Source organism: Amblyomma mixtum, chromosome 3 (assembly GCF_055824585.1).
Source record: "Amblyomma mixtum isolate Tamu chromosome 3, ASM5582458v1, whole genome shotgun sequence".
NCBI classification, from domain to species: domain Eukaryota; kingdom Metazoa; phylum Arthropoda; class Arachnida; order Ixodida; family Ixodidae; genus Amblyomma; species Amblyomma mixtum.
This window is the reverse complement of record NC_143014.1, coordinates 123,532,134-123,550,060: the sequence shown is the minus strand read 5'-3', so window position 1 is coordinate 123,550,060 and position 17,927 is coordinate 123,532,134. Positions and strand designations below refer to the sequence as shown.

Here is a 17,927-nt window from a genome sequence, read left to right as displayed (position 1 = left end):
AGAAAAAAAAATTGAGGCAAATGGATGAAGTGAAGTAATGCAACTTTAATTTATCTGTCTGTGATTGGCACTTCAAAAAAAATTGTTTTGAAATGACATTGTTCGTGATATCCTGTACCAGTTCACAGGTGTTTTTCGTGACTGGCAAGGAATTTTTCGAGGCATCTTCAAGTAAAAGAAAATGATTTTGGGGAGCTAGACTTTGGCACTTTATGGCAGGGATGGTGTCATGGTATTCATAAGAGGGTGGTGGAATAAATGGTTGGGAGAGAGTTTTTGGTAGGCACGATGCCTCTGTTGCCTTGTTTCTTATAAAGATGAAGTAAAGAAAATGAACAAAATGCAGCAGTGTGGGGGAAGAGACCTCATCAGGCAAACGTGCCTTTTGTCTCTGCCAACCGCAGGAAGTTGTCATTTCCTGCAAATAAAAATTTATGATCGACCGACCAACTGACCGACACACTCGTTTACCAGTGAAGTGGCCTAATACAGGTTACATTGTAGGAAAATGTCCTCTTTTTTAGCGTCTGAGGGAAGGGCTCGGCACATTTTCAAGATAGTGGCCATCAATCACATTGCCTCCCGTTGGTGCCTTCACTGCTTCACTGTCATCAAAGCCCGTAAAAAATTGTGGATTGTTCGGCAACCTGAAATAGCAAATCTGTAACTTTTTATTTTCAAATTTAAGCTCTGGCCACTCTGTAAAGCTTGCTATTGTCATTTTTCTCATAGCAGGCAGTTTTATTGAGTGAGACTGGAGTGTGAGAATGTGAAGTGCTTGGATTGAGTTACTTTTGTTGTTATGCTGGAGTTGGTTTATAGGTAGGTTTATTACTGTGCATAAACGTTTTAGTGTGTTCACATTCTTAAATTTCTTAAATTTGTTTTTATTGTTTTCATATCTCAGGTCATAGCCATCGCGAACGATGTCCTGGTGTGTACTCTCATGTGATGGCGCTTCGTCGTGGCCACACACTGCTGGTACTGGGAGGCTACCGAGGTGTCATGTCTTCTGACCTGTGGGCTTTTCTCTTGCCAACGACCATTACACATGCTTACTCAGATTCAGCTTCTGGAGCCTGTATCCGGTGAATGTTTTTGCTGCTTGTTTTTTTCTCTTTTTTTATTGTTGAGGCTCTTTGCACCTCATATTAGGCTAAAGACCTTAACTCCTTATGACTTGCAGTGTGCAGCCAGAAAATTTATTCCGGGGGTGCAGCTTAGGTTGAATGACTGGTGAAGGGGGGCAATATTCTGAAAGGAAGAATTTGAGCAAAGGGGCAAAACCAGTTTTCATTCATTTCATTTCAGTTGCAAGGGGGAAGTTGCCCCTCTCACGTAGAGAAATTTCTGCTGGGAAAACATTACTGGCCTCTCAATTTTTTTGACAAAAAGAAGTTAAAAAAATGCATTATATATATGGAACCACCCCATCCAAGAGGTGCATCCAAATGCACTCCTGTAATACTACGCTGAAACAAAAAATTCCAACAATCCTGCACATCAATTTGTATATTTTTTGTTATTCCTTGGTAGTTCCCAACAAAATTGGCCATCAGCTCACTCCTATGCACCACAGTCCATTTCGGACTTTGCATTTCGAAGTCAGTGGTAAGGACACAAAATAGGAAAAACAGACATTCTTCACTTCATAGAAGGAAGGAAAGAGGCATTTTTGGAGGAGCTGTAGCAAGGTCAGTTCTCCTGCATTGTAATTTGCATGCAATTGACACCATTTACTTGGCATGCCTGGGGAAGTAACCACAAAGTAAGAAGTAAAACGACAGACCTGGCAAGTTGGTACATTTCCATTATTTCACCCAGTATTCAAAAGATAAAAGGACAGGACAGGCAAGTTGTGGCCAACACAGTGCTACTTTGTTTCTTCCCTTTTTGCTTCAACATCTACAGCTGCGATAGCCGACCGGTGACTCTCATCACATCACAATTTTATTTGGGATGCCCCATGCCTTCCCCGCTCCTGGCAGTGCCACTGATTACTTGGCTTGTGAGCATGCCATGGAGCCTATTTACAGCACTGCCTCATCAGGCTTACAGCACGTCGGGCTTGAAATTGCAGCCTAGACAATGGGAGGAGAGGGGCGGGGGGGGGGGGGGGGGGGGTTGCTTGCTTGTTTGTTTGTTTGTTTGTTTGTTTGTAAGAGCTGCTGATATATGACCTTCCAAAATCACTGAATTTTGTAGATGATTCCACATTTTGGATATACTTGCAACAGCCATGTTTTTACTGTGCTAAATTACAATTGCCTCCAGAAATGCCTTTTCTTCCGCCATAACTGCAAGAATAACCATTTTTTGTGAGAAAATGATGCCAAGAACATGTTGGGAAAATAAACGGTTTTATAGTAATTAAGCTAAGAGTTGAAAAAAATACCAAAAATTTTAAAATCTTGCCTTACTGACTAACTGAACATGGCTAAACAAGCAAGCAGTTCTTTTTTTTTTCTTTTATGTCAAAAGTAAAGTGACCATATTCTTCTGGTCCCAAAGCGGGACAATAAGGGGGGGGGGGGGGGCATGTTCTTGCCTGAAAAGCTTCTTCAGTACAATGGAAGACACAGCAGCTGACATATTCCGCTTGTGCTTCACGGTGCCTATGTGTTTTAAAATTTCAAGACGTCCAATGCGGGCGATGGAAAAGTCTCTTCCACATTTCTCGCAGCGGACATCGTACTCCGACTTCACTTTCTTCAGGAATAGGAACTCTTTACCCAGTTCTCCGTTGAACTTGCACTTCCATTCAGGCATTATCATTGGTGCGACAAAGAAGCATTAAAACAAACAAACGCAAGCACGCGGAGGGAAGAGCGTGGACAAACGCATAACTATAGCATAGGCAAACAATTTTTGTACCCGGATTTAACTTCGGCTCACTAGCTAGCCAACACTAAAAGTTTTTGTGGTTAGGTCTAGCTATAGTTCGAGAAAAGGACGAGAAAAGATGCGACTCGCCATTGCGAGCGCTTTTCCGCGAGCCGCCTGGCAATGGCTTGTTTTTGCCATTATTTAGGCTGGTTTGTGGAGCTAGGCAGAGCGTGTGTAGCCAGTGTAGTGAAGGTGGGACAAAACGCCGTCCCACAAGCATGCTGGCGGGACAGCAGGACCAGGCCCACAAAAGAGGGACATGTCCCGCCTGAATCGGGACGTCTGGTCACTTTAGCTCAAAAGGGTTAGGATGGGGAAGAGGGTTATCATCACTGAGGCTTGGGTCTCACATTATGGGTGTCCATTAGCAGAACCATGGGCCTCGTGTTTGGATCTTCTGGCTGTCACTCTTGTTTTTTTTTTTTTTTTAAATTTATATTGTCCATAAAGATCTTTTTTGTTTCAATGCAGCCATAGATTTGAGACTGCATGCCAGGCGAACCCTGCTTGTGCCTGGTGTGGTGGGTCTGGCGTCTGCTTGGACCGAAGAAAAGTCAAGGTAATCTTTATAAAGAAGCTCATAGATGCTGAACATGCTGAGCATGAGAACCTGTATATGCTGAACAGTGAAAACTGCAGAGTTTAGAAGCTTTGCCCAGGCGCAGGCAAAGTTTTTACCTTCTCTGTAAGCCCTTCCTTGCCTGAAAATATAGGTCCTCATGAGAGCTTATGTTTGAAGTATAATTTTAGAATGTGTTTGTGGATGCAGTATACAACAGCTGTAGCTTACCGGTACTCACCTATGGGGCAGAAACATGGAGGCTAACAAAGAGGGTTCAGCTTAAGTTAAGAACAACGCAGTGAGCTATGGAAAGAAAAATGATAGGTGTAACGTTAAGAGATTGGAAGCGGGCGGAGTGGGTGAGGGAACAAACACTGGTTAATGACATTCTAGTTGAAATCAAGGGGAAGAAATGGGCTTGGGCAGGGCATGTAATGCGAATGCAAGATAACCGCTGGTCCTTAAGGGCAATGGAGTGGATGCAGGGGGCGGCAGAAAGTTAGGTGGGCGGGTGAGATTAAGAAGTTTGCAGGGATACGGTCGCTGCAACTGGCAGCAAAGGACAGGGTTAATTGGAGAGACATGGGAAAGGCCTTTGCCCTGCAGTGGGTGTAGTCAGGCTGATGATGATGGTGATGATGATGATGATGTCCGATGTTTGTAGTTAAGTGGACTCTCTGTATTACTGCCATAGATGCAAAGTTTGCCAAAAGTGGCATTTGTTTCATAAAAACTGCGTCATCCACGTCTATTTCTTCAAAGCAGACCCTGCCATGGCACTTTTAAGGCTCTCTAGGGCGTTCATGTTCTTCTTGCCATGACCTTTGCTGTCAGCAATCAGCTTTAGGGACGGGATATAACTAATTCTGATTGGAGCACCTTTGGCAACTGGTGGCATGTTGCTTACATTAAGGGAGGCATGGGTCTTGAAATTAACATTTTTATTACTAAAGATATCATAATGAAATTAGGTGTGTATATGTGTTTCTTCTTTCTGTTTTCAAAAATATAATTAGTTTCAGTAAATCTTGTAAGTTTCCCTATTATAGGAAAATAACTGGAGCCTAATTAGTTAAATTCTTACTTTGGGGCAGGTGGGTTGGTGTCGTCGATGCATGCAAAGGAGGGTGAAGACTGAAATGAAGGGGAATGATCATGCAGGCATGGGATGCAGCGAGTGAAGCTGGTAGTATAGCCATTCCAGTTGAGGCCGGCACTTGGGGCTTTTGTTTCAGTTATATTCATTTCTGCAGATGGTTTTGTGTGGGACAGAAGTGTTTAAACTACCAAGGCTTTGTGAGGCATGTAATGGTTTGAGGTGAAAATTGCAGGTTATCTGTATTAACTTGCAGTGCGCCAAAAAGTTCAAGCGCCTCTCTTTTCTTCTCAGGGGGTGTTCAGGAAAGACAAGATAGTTGTTCCATTTGAATTTGGTTGGGAACTGAACAGTTGGCTCAATGGAGTTGAGATGGGGCAAAAATTAACCTCCTCTTTACTTATTCATAATGCAGAAGCAGTTGTCATTTTTGTCCTCTTTTGAACATGGTATGTCCTCTATTGCCTGGTTTGGACCATTTCACACACAGCCATTTCACTGCTCACATAACTCAAGACCACTCCCAGCCATTTCTTATCAAATTCAAGATAAACAAATTTAGCTGCTAGATAGTGTATATGGTGGTACCAAACCTATGCCATTTCAGCTTTGTTGACCTACCAAGCCTTGATAGTGCTTGCCAGTGGCAATCCCATCAAGAGTACCTGATCGATTGTTCGACTACAGGTGTGCGACAGAATATATTTATAGACTGCAGTAATTGACTGTGAAAAGAACTCTTATTCGATATGTGTCATGAAGACTGGCAAAGCTGAGACCCTTGTTAGTGCAGAGAGGACCATTACGCCCCCCCCCCCCCCCCCCAAAAAAAAAAAATGCCATAAATGATTAATACCAGGGAAAACACTTGTGTAATATATAGGTTTGTAAGCAAAGTGCAAAATCAAAAATCAGATTTGCAGGTATATTTAGAAAAACAACACCTTGCCATTCTATGTGCATTGTACAGTGGTGTTTGTCTTGCTGAGTGTTGTTGTACCTGGTATTCATTGGTATGCTCAATTCATTAAAGCTCTCTCCCACATTTCTGTGCAGGACTGTCGCTCTGGCAACTTCCGCCCCGGTAGCTGTCCTGGCTTATGTGCAGTCTTGGGTGACTGCCAGAGCTGCATGATCTGGGGTGGTCATGCTAACATGCCTGTGGGAAGCAATGACCTTCGGGGCCTGTCTGCCAAGGCATCCTTCCCACAGGCCTGTGGGTGGTGTGTTGAGGCAGCCACCTGCCATCCTATGAATGGTACGAGTTCAGTTTTAGAAGCCGGCCATAAAACCTGCCATTGCCATCTGGTAGTCAACGGTATCGTTGGCTATAATTTCTTTATGGCTGGATTGCCACTCCTGTGTTTATATCCAGTAATACTTCTCGAGGCAAGTTATCAAGTGCAGCTGCCATAGTGGCTGCTGTCATATTCTGCCTACTTTCTCAGTGAAATTAGGGTGTACGTACCTGAACTTTATCTGTTAATAAACAAATCTCAGGAGAAGCTGATGGGCTGCAGGTGCGTTGTGTGTGATCAGTTGGCTCTCTTGGGACCAGACTTTCTTTTATACGGAACTCTGCTAAGCTCATTTCTTCAAGAAACCAAAAAGGTCAGGGACCATCTGGTAATTTGGGCTCTATGATGTCTGCAACCAGCTAGGTAAAGTCTAAAAGGCACATAGCTCCCCACTTTACTGTTTACAAGGGACACCATGGGTGTCCTCACCATGTGGAGTATAGAAGTCTTCTGCGGGAAAAGTCAACAGGTTATTGTTGCATTTAATAAAAAAAGATATGCAACAAAAAAGGAATAAAAACCCCCATAGAGCTTTATCTAACAAATTAAGTGTGCATGCATTCTTTCATCTTGGCAAGAGCATTGGTGAATTGCAAGTGGCCTTGCACATGACATGTGATAGGCACATTCCACTAATTGAGAAGCATGGTGCCTCTAGGCATCTTTAATGAACAATGTGCAGAAGTTCTCCTATGTGATGAAAGCAGCTATTACTGGAAAGGCTAAAACTGGCACCTAAATGGTTGGCTGATTATTCGTTGTGAAACTTGTAAAAATTACCTCATATGATTAAAAACAGGTTCATTTATTCAAAACCTCTGTTTAGCTAGCTGCGTTTTTATTTTTTATCCCAAGTCATTGTGGGGTCAAATTGCATTGTGAGGTAACAGCCTCCTGATTGGAACTTACATTCCTTGCTGCGAGACTGCCTGTCTGGCGCCAGTAGTCTAAGTGAATTTTTTTTTTACTGTCTGTCTCTAGAACCTCCTGGAGTATGCCGCCCCCCCCAAAATGGCCAGATCTCACCTGAGCAAGCAGGCTTTTGGGGTCCACATGGCCACATTGTGACGTCTGTGCATGAGTGCCGTATTCTAGACTTTCGGCCTGGCCTCTTCCTGCTGCAGTACAGAAATCCAGTCAACCTCTCCCAGCCTGATCAGGTACACCGAAGTTTTGGAATAAATTTGTCAGACTCCAGGGCACACTGAAAGTATTGGGCTTGGTAACCAAGTCAGCAGATGGAGTACGGTAGAACTTCTGAGAGGTCAGATTATCTAACCTACATTCCAAGATGAAAAGAACTAGCTTGGAGTAGTCATGCTGTAAGATTATTCCTGAGTGTTTCCCTTAATTGTGAGTGAAATTCCAGTTGTGTAAAACTTTAGTGTGTTTTTAAAGTGAGTGTATTGCGCACCTTTCTGACCTCTTATTGACTAAGCCCAAAAGCCAGAAGTGCATGGGTTCTGATCTCATTAATATTACAGATTCATGCTTTGGCCCCTCGCAAAAAAATTGGCTTTAACTGAGCTTTGTGACCTGCTAGCCTTGGCTTGGGTACTGAAGAATCTGAAGGGTGGTGCTGCTTTATGGCTTGTAAACTGGAAGTGCAGAAAATGCAGTGCTTCCAGCCCTTACCGGGGCCACCTCTTTTGCATGACGATGTGTCTGTAGGTGTCATACGTGAACAGCACCAGCCAGCAGCTGGTGTTCACCTCGGAGTACCAAGATGATCAGGACGGAGGGGGCGAGCACATGGCACGCCTGCTGGGCTTCCTGCACCCTCGGGGAGCAATACCCCCAACAGGGGAGCCCCTGCGCCTCTACCTCGACATCAGTGGGGGGCGTGCTGCCTTGCGTCTGGGCCAAGCCGGAAACACCCGTCTTGAGGACACTGTGAGTGTTCTGCTGGCTGTGATAGCTGTTTTCCACAGTTGTGAGCATAGTGGCGACTTATGCAGAACTGAGGTACTGAACATGAGCGCCAGGTTTTGAACGAGATAGAGACAAAGTAAAGTCATGATCGTGCAAAAGTTTTGCCACACTGCTGACCCTCACGTTTGGGCTGTCTATACAGCCCGATTGCTCTGTAGCCAGGGCAAGGAACTCTATTGTTAGTATAGTACTAATATAAAAAACTGTAGTTGCTCAGGTGCTAAAGAGTTATATGGCTAAGCATGAGGCCTAAGATTTAATGCCTGCCTGTGGCATCTGCGTCATAGTGGCACAAAATGCTAAAGTGCTTACTAGAACCCAAGTGTAATCAAAACTGATGTAGAGCCTCTGATTACGACATTGTTAAAGCCTTTGGTGTAGCATATGGACATGTACAGGGGTAGTCAAAAAATCCCAGGCCGCTCCGAACAGCCGCGGAGCGGCTGCTCTCCGCTATCGGGGCGCTGTTATCGCACGCGTGTCTCGCCGCGCTCGGGTTGCGAGGGTATCCGCTGAGAGGAGGTGACGCTCCCTCTCTCTCTCGCTCTCCATGATAACAAAGCAGTGAAAAAGACAGTGAGGCGCGCGCCTTCACGCCTTCGCTGTTCGAGATTTCCGCACTCGGCTGCGGTGCAGCGCGTCGCGGAGCAGACGACCATTTGCGCAAAGTGATGCGCGCTGGCGGCCATATTTAAATGGATTTCGCCTCCTTCTCCCAACTTCTCGGCTTCCTGGCATACGATATAATGCATTTACCTTCACCTAAGCTCTGTTGCGATTGAAGATTTTATTCACATATATTTGACGCCAGCGAACATAATTGAATTTTCAGCACCAACTGCCATTTCCATCACAAGACAATTCCATCAGCACGCAGGTAGCACATCCTGGTTCATCATATTTCGTTCCCATCTTGGTTCTAATCTATAATTATAAGTGGTCGCGGACGTTATACGTATAAACACTGTTCAACAACATTTTTTTTACCTCTGAAATGAATTGACGCTATGAACAGCTCGCCGGACGATGGCTGCGGATGGAGTATAGCTACACAGATTTCATGAGCAATTTAGTTCCACTACAGCTGAGCACGCAAGGCCAGATACTGACGTCAACGGCGGAGACAGTCGGCTTATAGTACGAGCTCCACGACAGATACAGCGGGAGTCCGCCGTTGAAGAATAAAAAACTGCAAGTTTGTCAAAGAAACAGCTTGTTTTCGTATATGATATTCGGCTAAACATATTAAATTCCTACCATTTCCGCGCTCCTGAATGAAACAGTGAGGACGCAGAAGCAAAAAAAGTTCCCTGACAGGGACACCGCGCGTATATAGTAGAGATGCGTACAAGTGCCCAGACGCGAAATGATTCGCTCTTTTTCCAAAGCCGAACGCAACATCTTTGAACGCAAAGTGGACAGCAGTCCGGCAAGCCAACCACAAACACATCCGAGTACAGGCACATAATCACAGATGCCGACTTTACGCCTATCCAGAGTTGACGAGTATATTGGCGCGTCTAAGAGCAGCGCAGTGCCTGAAATCGAAGGAACGGTGCAAGAATATCTGGCTGAATCTCTATAATTTTGATTGCCCATATATGACGGCATGTCGTGAAACCCACGCGTTGGGCGCTTATATTCTGACATTGTGACAAAATACTCATTCTCGCTACGAATTCGCGAGCGCCGAGGGAGGAGTGCAAGTGCCGGAAACGTAAACCTCTTAGCTGGAGCATACTGCATAGCATTGCATGAAATACTCGCCAAAGCTTCAGCAACACGTGCTAACTCCCCAACACACGACCGACTCTACCTGCTTTACCTGCGCGAAAGCATTAAACCTACTCATTAATACAAGACTCGACATGGCGACATGGCAATAACGGAGCAATAAAAACCCTTGAGAATTTCAGGCAGAGAATGCGTCCTGAAATCGTATTCGAGTGTACTAAATTTCCAGAAAGTTGAACAAGAATGCTATAAATATAGCACGTCACAACTCAAAGTGAGTGCTCAGAGAGCCGCAACAGAGCTTAGGTGAAGGTAAATGCATTATATCGTATGCCAGGAAGCCGAGAAGTTGGGAGAAGCAGGCGAAGTCCATTTAAATACGGCCGCCAGCGCGCGTCACTTTGCGCAAATGGTCGTCTGCTCCGCGACGTGCTGCACCGCAGCCGAGTGCGGAAATCTCGAACAGCGAAGGCGTGAAGGCGCGCGCCTCACTGTCTTTTTCACTGCTTTGTTATCATGGAGAGCGAGAGAGAGAGGGAGCGTCACCTCCTCTCAGCGGATACCCTCGCAACCCGAGCGCGGCGAGACACGCGTGCGATAACAGCGCCCCGATAGCGGAGAGCAGCCGCTCCGCGGCTGTTCGGAGCGGCCTGGGATTTTTTGACTACCCCTGTACCTACAGTGAATTTCCTTTGTGGGAAACTCTTCTAAGCTGAATTTGCTCTTCTGAAGTTTCGGGACCATTGTTTAGTTTCTCATAGACAAGTGCAGAAAAAATCTGGCTGATATGTGTCATTTAACTTGTGCACATTGGTTGACACAACTCTTCTACTGGCTTTATTGGAAAATTTGATTTATTTTTATTTTATTTTAATTACCCTCAGGGGCAAAGGCATTACAGAGGGGAGTGGTTACAAGAATGTATTAATTACAAGCACTAATGCTTCTTGGGTATACAATATTAGCTAAAATAATTTACAAGCTTTGTTACATTCCTAGTTGTACATTGTTAGCTAAGACACTGCGTAACGCGAAGGATCAACAATGGAGGTGACTGATCTGGGAAGGCGGTTCCAATCCTGTGAAGTATGTGGAATAAATGACTGAAAGGAAGTTTTTGTGGGATAAAAGGGATGCCAACTTTTTATGCAGGATCATGGTGAGAAGATATACAAGGGAGGAATAAGAATGTTGTCATGCTAAACGGGGTTCTAAAAAATTTTCTGAAATAAACAGAGTCCTGAAAATTTATGATGGGAGGTGGGAGATATAAGTTTCAATGAGTTTTTCGTTGATTTGCACTAGGGATATGGTTAAATTTACAGTGAAAGCTCATTGAACCTCGATAATTCGAATTTTTGAATAATTCGAACTACACTACTTGGTCCGGCCAAGCTCCATAGAGATCTGTGTATAAAAAAGGCCGTTAATTCGAAAGCGAGTCGGTTCAGGTATGGATAATTCAAACTGCGCGCCGCCGCGTCTGGGTGGCCAGCACACAGCACGTGGCCAAAAAAAAAAAAAAAAGCTTCTCCGCATAGTTAGAGGCTGCGCACGTCCTAAACGGGGACAGAAGATGGAACCCAATAGAATTCTCCAAGATAAGCACAAAATTCAGTGCCACACTTTGTACAGATTGTATGGACGAGTAGAGCAAGAAGGAGGTATCCAAAGAGCTGTCATATTTAGTGTTGAGCAAAGTGGCTAATAAGAAGCGCTAAAACATGACATGAACTCAAGTCTTCTTTTATGTTAGCTCTTCGCAGTGTGGCATGTGAACATATTTTTTATCACACTGATTATTTTAGGATTATCAGTAGTGGATGGCTGGAAGAAAATGAGTTTTTTTTTATACTCGATATGGTGGCAGGACTTACTTTCTTAAGGCGTCTCTTCAAGGCATCTGCATGAGAACAGATACATAGTCACAGGACACCTTACAGGCGCTTAAAACATCATATGAATGGTCAGTTCGGTCTTTGGCTAAATTTTTAACTAGCTATAGTCTCTAAAGCCAAGCTGGCCAATTTTCTTTTACCTGCCAGAACACTCGAGAAGAATGCTTGAATATGTAGTAGAAGGTGAAGTATGTGCTGCAAAGATGTATGTACAGTCGTGGCTAAAATAATGCGCCACAAAATTCAGCAGTCAAGCTCCTTTCACACTTTATAGAGTGAAAAATGAGTATGTCGTGGTAGCAAAAGTCCCTGATGCGCTCGTGTATAAATTCAAAGAACCGTCTACTTTCTCTGTGTAATGTGTGAGAAAAGCACGAACACTGAAGCGTGTTTCGTATTATTTTGGCGGCACCTGTGCATGAGGACTTTTTCGTAAGTGTGTGTCTTCCACTTACTACATGCAGGAGCTCGTGGCACAGCTGAGTGTGCACAGTTATAATCGAACAGAGGCAAAGCGCCCAAATGGCCAGACTCTTCTGCCGTCAACAGCAATGCGAGAGCTACGTTACCTTCTTGATCTCTCGCTACACGCACCAGCAAAGTACTGCACCAAGCACTGTGACCGCACCTTAGATCTACGATGGAATGCTTTGGCCTCTCAACAGGTATGGGGTTTCGCCTGTTTTTTGGCTTCCAAAATCGGGCTTTTACTAATCTTTGCAGTGATGCCACTGTTCCACCAAACGCGCCAAACCTCATACGCTGCTCCATCCAGATAAAAATTGGGGAAATTGCGTTAAACTGGTCCAAATGCACTATCGCAATGGGTGGCAATGTGCCGGCTATCCAGGCAGACATGACCTTAGTTGTGGCCTCCCTTTCAAAGTGTTAAGCCACTTGAATGTGCTACGCAGAATGGTATCGCGTCGCTTCTCACGGTTTGCCTTAGGCACAAACTGATGTTTATTGCCTACCATGAAATAGAGCGCACATTTCTCTGGTTGAAGGGCAGGGAGGGATGGGAGACTGGGGGGGTGGAGGGGTGGGGGGAATTGCGCTACTGTTCGCTACTGCAAGCAGGTTCCTGGAGATGCCAGTTGTGCATGCGCAGATGGGGTCAAGGGGCACTTACCTGCCACTGTGCAGGCACAGCTGAGTCCTCAAGGAGACGGATCACAGTAGTGAATTGCGCTGTGCTGAATCTCTGTAGTGTCTCTCTCCATTCAGAATCCGTCCCACAAGATTTCCACCTAACTTGGGTAGCCTCGTGGTGAGTTCGGAGTGTCTGTGGGAGAGGGCAGTTCTGTGCTTGTGTGGAAGATTTTTTTCTGGCTTCCTTTCGCAAGTGTGTAGCGCCAGTCATTTTTGCATTCTACACGGAAACTTAATGATGCTCTCCTTTGTTGTGAAGAAGACTGCGGCCACATGGCGTGTTCCCGCTCGTGGGCTTTTGGCGCCTGCATCTTCGTTGCATCAAGCACTGCTTTCGGTGACATGCTATCTATCCGAGACTCAGTACCATAGCCATAACACGCATTTTAACATCCGCGTGGACTTCAATCGTACCAGATCCGTGTTGATTTTAAATTGGAGCAACTGCATGGAGTTTCTGCATTTACACTTCATCATTCGTTTCAGTTGTGCAACTTGGTGGCCCCAACGCTCCATCATTCGTTTTAAAAAATGAAGCACTATGCATTGTGCAGGGTTAGTGCAGGCCCAGGTGCCCTCCAGGCAAAACTATTAAAGATGCTGCTTCAGCCAGCACACGAACTGATAATGACTGGCCTGGCTCACAAGGACATGGAGGCGACTGAATCTGATAAATTGCTTCCGAGCAAAGCAGGCTTAAGTGTGCAATAAAACGTGACTGAAAAAAACTGGATAGATTTTAATGTGGAGGAGATTTAATAAAGCCTTTTAAGTTTTGTAAAGAAAAGTGGAGAGCCGCATATCAGTGCAATCAGTGCAGTGTTTGCGGGCATATGGAAACTATCTGCTCTTCTAGTAATCATTATGTGACATATTTGACAAAGGTGTCTCTGCTTCAGTTTCGAGCGTAAATCTTAGAATTGAAGGCCTGTCAGTTTTGACTCTGCACCAGTAATACGAAACAATCTTAATGGTGTAACATATCTTTACATTGCACTCATACTTTTCCAGCGTTGTTTGATAACTTAAGTGATTTGCAAACTGAAAGCTACATGACCGAGTGTGTTTCTAAATCAATGTCTTATTGCTCCAGAGTGTTCCAGATTGAAAATTTTTCCAGACTGCTCCTAAATCAAGATTCTTCAGCTCCACAGTGCTCTCAATTGGAAATTTTGAGGCCTCCGAAAATTGCATCAAATTACTTTTTATCAGTAGCATCTCTGACTTTGGTCCTCTTTCAAGCTTTTGCAACTACTTTTCTCCCTGAAATTTGACTTTGCATCCATCGGATACGGTAGCACTTGCTCATTTCTCACTTGAGTACTTCGAGACTGCTTTGCAAGACTGCTTTGGAGTGGTCTAGCGAGGCTGCAACTTTGTATATCCTGTGTGGTGTAACCTGGCCGGTATGCAGTTAATCGCACATGCAGCTCGTTCTTCAGATTGTTTCAGTTTTGTCGGAGCCATAATGGCAACTGCCAATAGTTTTTGAAAGAAGGCTGTAATGCCTTTTGGCCAGCACATGTCCTTCGCAATCTCGTGGTCAAACCAAATCTGTTGTGCTCATGGTACGAAAATTGCTGGTTCCTTTGAAAAACTGTCTATGCTATAAAACTGACATGTCATGGCACATATCTGTGATTGTGAAACAAAGTGAAGAATTTGTAAGCAGTGGAGCTAGACTTCAAGACATCTTTCTTTGGAGAGTGGTATCACTGTAACAAACCTTGATGTTATGAATGTCTAATTTTTCTCGACTCTGAAAACGGCTGCTTAACATCATGATTCCTGTCTTGACCACTTGCAGAGCCTCACATGTGTTATGTGCTTGCATGCTTGCAGGTGATCTCCAGCAAGCATCTGGAACCATATCGCAATGGAACCCAGTGCCCTTCACGGGGCACATGCCTTGCATGCCTGAGTGATGCTGGCTGTGGCTGGTGTCCATCAGCTTCATTTTGTGTGCCTCGGCAGCCAGCGCCAGAGCCAGTTGCTAAGGGTACTGCCCTGCCTTGTGCCCCTGGAAGCTCACAGCTGTTAATCTTGGAGCCTCACCATTGTCCCACCTGCTCTGGATTCATCTACTGCCATGACTGTGTCCGGGTGAGTTGGTTATAAGTAAACCCAGGTACATCGAACTCGAAAGGGATCATGAAATAGTTCGATATATCAGTATATCGATATACCGTATTTACTCGCATAATAGGCGCACTCGCATAATAGGCGCACCCCTAGTTTGGTCGCGAAAAATCAATTTTTTTATTTCCGCGCATAATAGGCGCACCCCGAACTTGGCATTGTGACCAATACTGTATTTACACGATTGCAAGCCGACGCCTTGCCGCCTCCCGCCCCCAGTCTTTATTTTAACAACATTTTTGCTGAACTGACTACTAGTCCTCACTAGTGCTGCTGCCGTCGCAGCTGCTGCGGACCCACAGCACGTACAGCAACATTGCGTAAAACAGCCGCACACAGTTTTCAGGGATGCTCACTTTAAACGTCTGTTTGGAAAGCTTTATCTCCAGCCGGAAACGTTCCCGACTTCGGCCCGCGAAAACCTCGGCGCCTGGAGTCGCGTACGAAAATTTAGGCACGCCACAGTCGCAACTGCCGCACTTCTTGGCCACGTCGAGTTTCCGACCTGCCGCACGCTTGCTGTGTTCGAGAGCAAACTCCCAGCCGTGTAGCGTCGAGCTAAAACAGCAACACTCGGCGGCAAAGCCACAAACCACGATGAACTAACGCGCTACCGCAGATCCCGGCACTTGACAACAACAAAAAAAAAAGTGGAGCTGGTGATGCTGATGACGATATAGATAGCGAAAGCTCGCGGCGGAGGAAAACGATGATGATGATAAGCTTGGCCTTGGGCGCCCTCCGTGGGCGGCGTCTGGAAGCTCTTGTGCGCGTGTGTGGCCTCCGCGATCAAGCGCCCATTGTGCGCAGCCGGAGCTGATCGCGGAGGCCTCGGCGCGTGCATTTCGAAGGCTATTGCCGCGTGGGTCGTGGAAAGTTTCGGTGCGGCCCCTACACAATTTCTTTTTAATATTTTCTTCGGGAAAACGGGGTGCGGCCCGTACACGAGTGCGTTTATGCGGTATGTTCAATTTTGCGAGTCGAAAAATTCCCGGAAATTTTACCCCACGTAGGCGCACCCCCAACTTTGAGCCGGATTTTCTGGAAAAAAAGTGCGCCTATTATGCGAGTAAATACGGTATATAAAAAAAACGGCAATTGATAAGCTTATCTGTAACCTAAAAGCAAGAATACATTGCACCCACGCAGTAGCGCACTTCTTGCAGCAACATGCCACCTGCTGGCAGCCAACATTGCCTTGATAAGTCACTCAGGAGATGAACTGCAAAGCATGATCAATCAGTTAGACAGGCATAGCAGTATTGTGGGTTTAAAAATTAATATGCAGAAAACCAAAGTAATGTTCAACAGTCTCGGAAGGGAACAGCAGTTTATACTAGTTGGTAGCTAGCTGCTGGAAGTGGTAAGGGATTACGTCTACTTAGGGCAGGTTGTGACCACAGATGTGGATCACAAGAGTGAAGTAACTATAAGAATGGGGTGGAGCGCATTTGGCAGGTCCTCTCAGATCATGAATGGCAGTTTACCAATATCCTTCAAGAGAAAAGTATATATAATAGCTGTATCTTATCAGTACTGAGCTATGGGGCAGAAATGTGGAGGCTAACGAAAAGGGTTCATTTTAAGTTTAGGACAGCTCAGCGAGCTATGGAAAGAAAAGGTGTAACATTAAGAGACCAGAAGTGGGCAGAGCGGGTGAGGAAACAAACGCTGGTTAATGACATCCTAGTTGAAATCAAGAGGAAGGAACAGGATTGGGCAGGGCATGCAATACGAAGGCAAGATAACCGCGTGTCCTTAAGGGTGACGGAATGGATTCCAAGAGAAGTCAAGCATAGCAGGGGGCGGCAGAAAGTTAGGTGGGCGGATGAGGTTAAGAAGATTGCGGGGATAGAGTGGCCGCAGCTGGCTTAGGACAGGGTTAATTGGAGAGATACGGGAGAGGCCTTTGTCCTGCTGTGGGCGTAGTCAGGCGTATGATCGTGATGATCTTAAGATGCCTAATCCTGTTACCAGTGCACTATAAATAGAATAATAGCTCAATAAAGTTAAGGTACACCTGGTTTTCTGGTTTCCGTAATGCCTGCGGCAGCGAAGGAGGTGAGGCAAGGGCTGCCACTGGGGTTTAGTTAATTAGGTGGGCTTAACCACATGAAAGCTATGTGACATGGAAAATAAGTACAAGAGTTCGAAGGTCACCCTCATGTTCACTTCGTCACAGGGTTTTGCAGCACTGGTGCTGCCAGCTGAGGCCCAAGGCCACGCAGCTGGACCATCTCCACAAGTGATTAAAGAGCACCGTTCAGAGAAGTGCCACTTGCAGGGGCGCGGCGAGCAGTTCGATATATTGAATGACAGGCGAATATAGTTTGATATACGGCACAATTTTCGTATTCTTTTACACAGGATTTTCGATGGTTTAATTTGTTTGTTTGACATAGCCGATAATTCGAAATATTCAGTTTTACTATATCCAGACTCTATTGTATGTTCTTGGCACTTTTCGAATGACATGCAGATTACCTGTGTATGGCAGTCTCTCTTTATTGTTTTATCTTTTTACCTGAATCACAGTAAATCCTTGTTTTCTGGTGGTGTCATAAAACTGTTGAAAAATTTCAAGGTAAATGGAGTTTTGAGATAAGTGCAGTACCCAAATTTTATTGTAGTGATCATGCATTGTAAAAATTTAAGCCTGCCATTCATTTTTATTTCGCAATGCTAACATTTTCTTCACGAATCTTGCAAACAGACTAGTATCTTCTGCCCACCCACTGCTATTTCTGCCTTGTTGACACATGCATGAGCTGCACACATCAAGGACCACAAATCAGCCTAGCTGGCTGCAAGTGATGCTGCCCACATTTCACATTCTCAACAATGCGCACAAAAGACATGCATGGCATCCTTAGCTAAAGAAAATGCCAATTGGAAACGAGCTTCCTTGAGCCAGTCTCTTATTTCCTGAATAGTCGAAATCTAGGCCAGTCGGTACATATTTTTGAGAATACCAGTCAAAAAGACATAGGTCGTCCTTCGTCTTTTTGACTGGTTTTCTTCAGTAACACTTATTTCCGTTTGAAATTTAACTAACCTGTCCTACGCTACTGCCCTCTTGATTGTCCACTTGTAAACACTGCGTAAATTCTGTGAAGTCATTCACTCCATTGTGACCACATGCACTATACTCGAAGCAAGGCGCCCTCTGCTGCCTATTTCTTTGGCATTGGTTTTCTTTCATGCAGTGCACTGCCGTGCTACCATGTATA

At 45.0% G+C, this 17,927-nt stretch overlaps 1 protein-coding gene across 2 annotated transcripts in view; it reads left to right on the top strand.

Annotated features, from left to right (window-relative positions):
• Megf8 (multiple EGF like domains 8) overlaps positions 1-17,927 on the top strand; it is a 139,793-nt gene that overhangs the window by 12,589 nt on the left and 109,277 nt on the right. For both annotated transcript variants that reach the window (XM_089581048.1, XM_089581046.1), the window contains exons 5-11: positions 908-1,088; positions 3,358-3,445; positions 5,601-5,802; positions 6,824-7,002; positions 7,514-7,735; positions 11,871-12,071; positions 14,401-14,661. In XM_089581048.1, the coding sequence (XP_089437174.1) occupies positions 908-1,088; positions 3,358-3,445; positions 5,601-5,802; positions 6,824-7,002; positions 7,514-7,735; positions 11,871-12,071; positions 14,401-14,661 (1,334 nt within the window). The remainder of the gene's footprint in view (positions 1-907; positions 1,089-3,357; positions 3,446-5,600; positions 5,803-6,823; positions 7,003-7,513; positions 7,736-11,870; positions 12,072-14,400; positions 14,662-17,927) is intronic.